The sequence below is a fragment of the Ananas comosus genome, linkage group 12 (assembly GCF_001540865.1).
Source record: "Ananas comosus cultivar F153 linkage group 12, ASM154086v1, whole genome shotgun sequence".
In the NCBI taxonomy this organism is placed as follows: Eukaryota; Viridiplantae; Streptophyta; class Magnoliopsida; order Poales; family Bromeliaceae; genus Ananas; species Ananas comosus.
The window spans coordinates 109,313-118,810 of NC_033632.1; the positions used below are offsets into that span (position 1 = coordinate 109,313).

Genomic DNA, 9,498 nt, shown 5'->3' on the forward strand with positions numbered 1-9,498 from the left:
TGGCACATTCCTTCTTGCATACACTTGTCAGTCAAACATTACTTGGGAAAGTAATAGAAACCAATGATTAAACCATGCAGCTGTTTTATCTCCAAAGTCTGAACCATGCATATGAGAGTCTGAAGCATACAAATTTTAAGGACGAAAAAAGAAAATTAAGAAAAAAAACTGTATAATGACAAGTTCCAGCAGTAACTGTCTGTCACACAAATAGGCAAAGTAAACAAATGGCAAAAATCAGATAATGTTATAAAAGATAAACAAGCCTCCCTTGAATATAAGGTGTATAGATATATATATATATATATATTCATCATACACATGCGCACTGCTCTCCTCATTCACATTACAGTAAAGCCATCTTCAAAAAGGGACTCACCAACCGACTTGCACCAGACTCTTGCAACAGTAAACCCTCGTTCCCATAACAAACCGCAGACTGGTCAGGGACTTGTCTAAGTGGCTCGCACAATTCCGGAGAGACCAAGTTAGAATACCCTTGTATATATGAACACCTCCATGGCGGATTGGATGCCACGCTAAGCGACACATTTGACAAGCAAATACTACTAAAATTATCCCCCTGAATTCCTTCTAACATCCCCCCAGTTCCGATATTTACACCCACGATATCCTGTATAGTTATTCTCTCTATAATAGGGAGTGCATTTTTATCATACTTATCATCGGGGTGCTCGCCATACCGACCGGTGATCCTAATGGCGATCGTCACGTTACTCATATTGATATTTTTAATGTAGATGTTTCTTATGTACCCGCCGCGGCCTGGAGAAGTCTTTATTCTTATTCCGTGGAGGGAGTTCATGAGGTGAAAGTCTTCTACGCTGATTTCGGAGATGCCGCCAGACATCTCACTACCAAAGGCGATGCCAGCCCCTGTGCCAGTCTGGCCACTTATGTGGCGGACACTGATGTTCGTGCTAGGGCGGGCAAAGGAGATACCATACTCGTCCCACCCACTCTTTATCACAATCAGGTCATCGCCCGTGCTGATGTAACAATCCTCGATGCACACATTGCTCGATGAGTCTGAATGCAATCGTAGCTAATAATATTACTACAGGAATACAGATTCGATAAATTAATCCAGAAAAAGCAAGAAACTAAAAGTAAACTAATTAACTCAAATTAACAAACAAATTTCATAGTCGAAGTTGATCAATTATGTAACCAATGAGAATGGCTATGATAGCACAGGACAAGTAGAACAAGTCAACAAGAAAGGACTTCTTCTTGCTGTACCCATTGAAGGCAGGAAACATGCTTAAAATCAGTAGAACAAGCAAGGAAAAAACATCAGAAATTATAAGTAAGACTTACAACATTCTTTCTAAATATAACTTTTATATGTTCCTGAAAGAAAACACTTTAGACTTGAATGAACACCCATTCAACAGGGCATAGGTAGACTCCCACACCAAAAGAGAACAAGAAAAAAAAAAAAGAGTTCAGACTTCCAAAACGCATTTTGTGTGTAAAATGGGAGTCAAGGATCCCGAATTTTATCAAATGTAATTGAGTTTACTTGTAAAAAAGCACGAAGAACTCCTATTTTGGAGTAGTTAATAACTGAAACAGGAGATGTTAGGTCCATAAAATCCAGCATTCATTATCACTTCCGATGAACAATTAAAATTTTATATTTCTACGAACCCTCTTATGATCTAATGTCATGAGGGTGAATTTGGTTGGCATTTTTTTCAATTCAAGACACCAGGGAATAAGTGTATATCTGGAAAATTTCTATGAATCCTCTTATGACTAAAGTCCTGAGGGTGAATCCAGTTGGCATTTTTTCAACAAGACACCAACAAGAGAACAAATAGGTGTATATCTGGCAAATGATTTCTACATCTGACATTTTTGGCATCTGGTATTTAGATAATCACTGTTACAAGTTTTTTTTGTGACAAAACCATCCTCAATTTCTATTCGTTTGAAGACCAGTATTCAAGATACGTATATCACAATGTCATAGTTCTCGACAACGCCAAATATGCTACTTGATAAAAATAGGAGCAGCTTATTCTTTCTCATCAGTATCGGAACAACAAGATAAATGAGTAGGTTGCCGACAAGAAAAGTACAAAAATCAAAGAAAACAAAGGATAGCAATGAGAACAATAACTAGTTTATGCTCTAGAAATGTCGAGAATACCTGGATCAATGCCATCCGTGTTTGGTGAATTGAGCGGCGCAAGGATTGTGACATTCCGGACAAGCACTTGGCTGTTAATTAAGATAAAGATAGTCATTCTCAAATATCCCCCCACACATAAATCTCCACTTGTGCATCAATTTATATATTTAACAACAGAGAATTTAATCCAACCAAGGACAAACCTGCAATATACAGGATGGATGGCCCAAAATGGCGAATTTACGAATGTTACATCTGAGATAACCACCCCAGTTGAATACATGAGCTCAATGAGGTGGGGCCGAGTATAATTTAGTGCCTGGTTATGAAACCAGTCCCACCAAATGCCTCCTTGACCGTCAATTGTACCATTACCACCTTGAAGAAAATGAGCATTGAGAACTTACATAATTGAATAACTCATTAAGAAAAGCAGGCCAGAGGCTATATTGTCGTTAATACTTACTGACCAGTAATTATCACATCTGTGAGATTGTATCCAAATATTAAGCTTTGATGTCTTCCGCCTGGCAGCTCTCTGCCTCGCCCATATGAAGGAAGCGGATCGATGACTGGCCAATCGGAGGAATCCTGAAGAGAGGTAAATATGAAATAACTTATTTCCCTTCAATATTTATTTGAAGTCATTTACTCTGCCACTCAATTTATGTCCTCATCTCCTATACAGTGCTACAAATCTAAACTACATTTTCGTGGTCAAGAAGAAGACCAGAATGTTCTAGCAAAGTGCAGAGCAAACCCAGGAAGATAGCCAGGTCCGACGTATCAGTTTAGGCTTCGGTTTCAGCAGTTCTCGTGGCCTCTGTGGTTTTGTTTCAGTTTTGGATGCTATAAAATTGTCTCCAACTTCTCATAAGATCAAAGCAAACAAGATCACGGTGACAATTATAATAAAACTTGATACAACAACACCTTGATACATCAAAGTGACATTTTATGCTATCTTATAAAGAAAATAGTTAACTTTCATACTGTTGTCCACAAAAGGGTTAGAAATATTACTTGCCCGTAGAAGGCAGTTTTGGCAAATTTGCTCTGTAAGTTCTTAAGCTAAGATTGCTTTCAAAGCCATTCCAACCAAAATTGTAATCCTTTTGTTTTCAACTGGTTCTTGGCTGAAACTTCATGTTAAGATGTTTCCATTTTCAAAGGACCATGTAGAATGGTTTAAAGAATTTTACCTAACCAACAAATATATAGGACTAAAATCAGTAAGAATCAAGGCTCAGTAGAGTTGTCGTACAAGTAAATGGAGTTAGCTAGCAACTAAAATTTTATGATCCGACCCAACTTCTAGATATACAAAAGCAAAAAAAATCTTTTTCTCTTTTTCTTGCGCAAGATCAAGTACAATATAAAATGAAAACTAATACAAATATTTTTACGCACCGTGGATCCAATAATTATTGCATCCTTCTCCAGGGACAAAGTGAGATGGCTGATAAGACTAAAACTCCCTGTCAGCCATCTTCCCTTTGGCACAAACAACTCAGCCCCACCCTTATCCGCAAAAGAATTGAGATAGAATATCGCATTTTGAAATGCTTTAGTGTTGAGGGTGACACCATCTCCTACTGCACCAAACTCGGTAATTGTGACACTATGTGGTCGAACCACGCCGGAATCCATCTCCTTGCAATATAAGCTAGATACTGCTTTTGGCCATTGTACTGTTGCAAGGACCAAAAGCACTCCAAACAGCTGAGTCAAATATTGAAAAAAACCAGTATCAGCAATTTAAAGTTCTATTTCATTTTTTTTTTGTGAGGGTGCTTTATTTGCATAAAGTAACATATAATAATATTTTTATTTTTCAGGTGCTCTAAATTCCAACAATGTTTTTAGGCCTTTTGTCAGAGGAGGTCTATACCAGAGGGATGACTAACCATTGATCACACATTGAAACAGGAATTACAGTTTAGTGACTTAGTTGCAACACATTAAAGTTCGAAGACTAAGTGAAACTTCACGACAAGCTCAGTGGTGTAATTTACCCATACACAGTTAGTAAATAATAGAATGTGATTTCCTTTCTTCTGCAAGTCCTGAACTAAAGTAGGAGGATACTAGACAGAGAGAGAGAGTGAGAGAGAGCCAAGAGCGCATTGTGTGGTCAGGGCAAGTTTATAACATCTTGCATTTCAATGGTTGTTTGATCTGACTGATAACAGATGAATAATGAAAAACTAAGAAATAGAAGTTAAAGTGGATTAGAAAACAAAGCTGTTGACGAAAAATTCTCCAAGACCATCAGATCCCACGAGATAGAACCTGAATAGTTTGTCAAATAGAAACTACAAAAGATCAAAAGCAAGACTCTTCTTCCGTTTAACAACGAGCATTCATATCCAAAATACCGTCAAGCTAGACTCCTACACTGACGAACAAAAATATTATGTATTCACATGGAAACTCTTGTTCCTGCTTCACCTCGGGCAAAAAGGTGATAATGCGCCCTAGGGTTCTCTTCAAAAACATCATTTTAGCTCTCACTCAAGATCCTGTTAATATGAAACCACAGAGTAGTGATCTAGTCTAGAGGGAAATTTAACCATGCTAAATTGAAGATGAAATCAAAACCCAACAAAAGAGAAAACAAATGATGCTCTCGGATCTTCTTCTTCTTCTTCTTCTTCTTCTTCTTCTTCTTTTGAAATGTGATGCTCTCAGATCATCAAAAGAAGAATTATTTAAATACAAATAAATATCAAGCACTTCAATCTAGTCTAGTACATTATCAAGCTACAGGGTAAAGAGAGAAGGAAGAAAATAGAACGAATTTTATTTTGGAAAACTCTCTCTCTCTCTCTCTCTCTCTCTCTCTCTCTCTCTCAAGCATTAATGCCAGAATGAATGAATGACATTAATGCAGTATAAAGCTCTTCCCTTTTGCAGATAGCATCTGGAGAGAAAGCGAAACATTACAAACAAACTCTCACACTCACACTCCCCATTCAAGACCCAAATGGCCAGAGCATGAGAGCACATTTCTTAAAAGCAGCAGCGATCTTGTTAAGATTAAGGGGGAAAGAAAAAGCGGAGAGAGAGAGAGAGAGAGAGAGTGAAATAATGGAAGAAGCCATGTTTTTTAGGGCGGAGAAGAAAGACGCAGAAGAGGCCGGCCACTTACAGCTGCAGATCTCTCCATCTGAACACAGAGATCTCTTCTCGCCCAAAAATGGAAGAAGAAGAGCAAGGAGAAGAAGTAAAGAGAGACCCGTCAGAAACTTGTTTAGCGAAATCCCACGTGATCAGCACCACCATTCAAGGGGGGGTAGGGACAGGGGATTGGGGATTGGGGATTGGGGATTGGGGATTGGGGAGCAGCTGCAGCAAGCCCGAGCAGCGATCAAAAAATGGGGGCTCTGTTTCAGTTTCACCACCAGAAAGAGAAAGAGAATAATAATAACAATAATAATAATAACAATAATAATAAATAAATGAGATTAAAAAAAAAAAGAAAAAAAGAAAAAGGGGAATGAGATGGGGAATGGGAGGAGGAGGGGGAGGGGGAGGGGGAGGGGGAAATTGTTTGATGGTGACAAATGATGTCCTGTGAAAGGAGCAAAAACTGTCCTTGGACACTACCTTTTGTCTTCAGACTTCAGCTGCCCCTCCCGTTACTGTCCCAGGCACAGCCCGGCCCCTTTGGCCTCGCAAACAGAATAGCCAAGTGGGTGAGAGAAGGTGAGGGGGTCTTCCTACTCTTATTAAAAAACCCACTTTTTATTACTGCTGCTGCTGCTGCCGCTGCCGCTGCCCCTTGGTGGAGACTGGAGACTGGAGAGGAGTGGGCGGGTGCTGTTGTTTTGAGCGCTGGGGACTAGCAGTCTAGTAGAGACAGAGAGAAAGAGAGAGAATCACATAACGCCATTCTTTTCATTTCTTTCTGGGTAAATTGTTTGACGAATGGTCCTCCTACTATTCCCGTGTTGCGGCTCGGTCGTTATACTTTTTAATTTATACATTTTTAATGTTTGAACGTCAAATTTAATGATCTTAAAAAAACAAAAATTCTTTTTTGTAACTCTGTTTATCAGACTAATAAACTGGAATAAGCTGGTCGTTTGGAGGAAGAGAGGTTCTTCTATGGCTTGTTTATAGAAAACAGATATATATTTTTTGATAAGGGACTAAAGTGTGATTCAGCCACAATTCCATACAATCCCCTTAGGGCCCGTTTGGTTCGAGTTATGTAATATTACAAAGTATCTCGACATATCCAGGTATTTTGGATTTCGGCGTGAGATTACTACTAATGTTACATTAGAGCGTTTGGTTTAATACAGTAATGTAATACTAGATTACAGTGTTTATAGCATTAATATGTTTGGTTCAGTTTATAAAATTTAGTAATCCTGACATAAAAGTATAGTTTTTTTCAAAATTGCCCTTGTTGTGGTCATTTGAATATTATTTTTTGCGGAAATGACGAATGGAGGGAAGGAGATCGTGATGATTATTTGGGAGGACGACGCAATAGAAGATGATAGGTGTTCGTGAGAAAGAGAGAGAGAGAGAGAGAGAGACGTCCAGAGAGAGAGAGCGAGAGAAAGCGGCGTGCGAGAGAGAGGGCCAGGGGAAGGCGAGATAGAGATGAAAATAATGCTGTTAATTAGATTTGGGGTTGTTGGAGGGTAAAATTGTCATTTTACATAATATGTAGTATTAACGGGTTTCAGTAATGCAAGATACACGACCTCCCTCCCATTAATATTTTCGATGTAATCCTGCTCGATTTGTAACCCTACATTAACAACTAGATTACATAGCGGATTAACCAAATATAGTTATCCTGGCAGGATTGTCTGTAATCCTGCCAGGATAACTCGAACCAAACGCACCCTTATTGCCATTCATGCAGGAGTGCAGAGGAGTGGTCCGTTACAATGGAGCAATTATTATTATTATTATTATTATTATTATTATTATTGTTGTTGTTGTTGTTATTATTAATCTTAAAAAGAAGAAGAAGAAGAAGAAAAAGACCAACTTGAGGGAAGAATTTAGAATTTAAAATTTAGAATTTAGAGGTGGTGGGGCCCAAGAAATAAATAATAAAAAGAAATAATAGTCAGTCTTAATAAGCGCTAGCTTAAGATTCGAAAGAGGCGAGTCTTTGGATTCCACATGCCCGTATGACGGAAGACACCTGCGATAAGACTAAACAGCCCCAGAGGCTAATGCTATAATACCATACAATATTCTTACCTCTCTCTCTCTCTCTCTCTCTCTCTACACATTTGTGTGTTTTATTCCAACATTGCTTGGGCTGCAATATTACGGAAGCAATGCTTGATTATTCGTGGTTAGATAGGCTCCTGCCAAATTGCAAATGCATCACCAATCAGTCTCTAAAAGAGAAAATATTGTTTTATCAATAGTTAACATCAATACTATTGTATAATTAAACTTTTAATTGCCCTCTACGAGAAATTAGATAATGAGCAAATAATTATATGCAGGGGAAACCAAATCATCAATTATATACTGTGGGAAAATCATAACCTCGTCCTACAATACTTGCTTGAATTGGAAGTTTACCTTGCTAATTAAAACATGTTACATGTGCTTCCTTGTACCCCCAAAAAAAAAAAGAAAAAGGGTTAGATGCGCAACAAAATTTTGGAAATTCACGAGTGCTTTGCTTGTTGCTGCTACTCAAATTGATCAAATATTTCTCGCATTTCTTGCTAGGGATGGCAAATTCATCAATTTCCTGGGATAAGGTATCAGAAGAAAGAGATTTTCTTCAAAGAGTAAATCTTCTGTGCATATGTATATATATTTCATCATATATGTATATATGCTTTTTTTTCTATCACCTGCGGCTTGTTGGTTTCTTTCACTATATATGGTTCATGGTCTCTTTCGGTTAATTAGTCTGATTAGCCCTGTCCTTAATGCCTCCGATATACCAAGAGGATTGCTTCTTTATAAAGCAGCACGTCTTCCACGGAAGTCATTAGCGGCTACTTCAAGCATTAAGTATCTGTACAGTTGCTTGAACAAGAGAATTTCATTTAATCAAGTCATCCACTCCATTTCCTTAATTACCTTAAAATATACATGACCTTTTATAGAAAATTTATGCAGAAGAAAAATGCTACTTGTGCCCCGCCCCCTACATATAGAGGTGAGCATCGAACACCCTGCTGATTCTAGGATTTACTAACTCGTTTTAATTTTTTAGTATTAAAAGATTAATTGATAATAGATAATAATCTTTTAATAAGTGGAGTGTAAGATTTATACCCGGCTCTATGAATATGTGCACATGGTACTGGTCTAGGTTAAGTTTTCTCAAATTATGAGGTGCGGGACAATGTGATATTCAAACTTTAATTTATTATAACTTTTAGTTTGAACTTTTCGAATTATTAGAATAACTTCCGGCACGCTAATATTTAGTCAGTTAAATTAGATCACGAAACTTCATTATAAAATTCGAAGCAAAAATTATTATAAAGTAAAAATTAATAACTCGAATGTTAAGCATCCTATCGTTTGAGTAACAAAGAGTAATTTAGCTACAGAGAAAATAAAGCACTCACCAATGAGAACCCTCGACTAGACTTAAAAGAGGGAAGAGGAAATTTTTTTTAAAAAAAAGAAGAGGTTTAATAATACATGAAACGTCAAAAGCAACATGACACGCATCGTAGACTGATCTGGTTTGACTATAATTAGGTGGGACTTGTACTTGAAGCATTAAGCACATGAATTCAGATCTTGACCTTCTAACGTGCAACTTCACGGCTTGTAAGGTTATGTTTGGGATACAACTTGTACTTCTTTTATACAGTTTAGCGTCTTCGCCTTGCGCGATTGTTTATCAAAAATGGAAAAAATGCATCCAAATATGCATTGTTCCACTTAACTGTGTAAAATTTTATTCACAAAAAATGGATCAGGCATTCATGCATGGAGTTCAAAAATACGTTTATAAGAGGTAGTAATTAATGCATATAACTTCAAGGAGTACACAAGCTTAATTCCATTGAAAGAAAGAAGATACAGGAACTAACAGCGAATTCAGAACACGAACAACAGTAATATTGTCTTGATATTTGTAGTAGCCCAACTGATCTGTAATGTGGCTTGCAGACGGAGAATTTTACATTGTTTAATTTGTGCACATCTTCGAGCAATTGCTCAATATTTTATTTAATGAATTGGTTGCTAGTACGTGCCAAAAGCCCAAAATGGCCCCATTAGGCAACAAGATCACATGGCAAGGACTAATATTATCATCATTCACAGTGCTTGCTAGCTCTTGTGCTTTTATGGTACTTGAAAACCTTTTTAGATGCTTC

At 37.6% G+C, this 9,498-nt stretch overlaps 1 protein-coding gene across 2 annotated transcripts; it reads right to left on the bottom strand.

Annotated features, from left to right (window-relative positions):
* On the bottom strand, positions 221-5,625 carry LOC109717910 (probable polygalacturonase). 2 transcript variants are annotated; one of them, XM_020243864.1, is made up of 7 exons: positions 5,313-5,625; positions 4,613-4,683; positions 3,572-3,883; positions 2,632-2,752; positions 2,365-2,539; positions 2,180-2,250; positions 221-1,050 (listed from the first exon to the last, which is right to left on the bottom strand). In XM_020243864.1, exons 2-7 carry the CDS (start codon positions 4,661-4,663, stop codon positions 347-349), a joined length of 1,434 nt encoding a protein of 477 aa, XP_020099453.1. In that variant the 5' UTR covers positions 4,664-4,683; positions 5,313-5,625; the 3' UTR covers positions 221-346. The 2 variants fall into 2 exon arrangements, with proteins under 2 accessions (XP_020099453.1, XP_020099455.1); XM_020243866.1 differs by lacking the exon at positions 4,613-4,683 and having other exon boundaries at positions 5,313-5,624.

Bases quoted from the DNA above. Each gene is read 5' to 3' on its own strand.
- LOC109717910 (XM_020243864.1), bottom strand. From the start codon at position 4,663: ATGATGTTTTTGAAGAGAACCCTAGGGCGCATTATCACCTTTTTGCCC. The intron at 2,540-2,631 runs GTCAGTAAGTAT...ATTTTCTTCAAG, and splicing joins CACAGATGTGATAATTACTG to GTGGTAATGGTACAATTGAC. The intron at 2,251-2,364 runs GTTTGTCCTTGG...CTTAATTAACAG, and splicing joins ATCCATCCTGTATATTGCAG to CCAAGTGCTTGTCCGGAATG.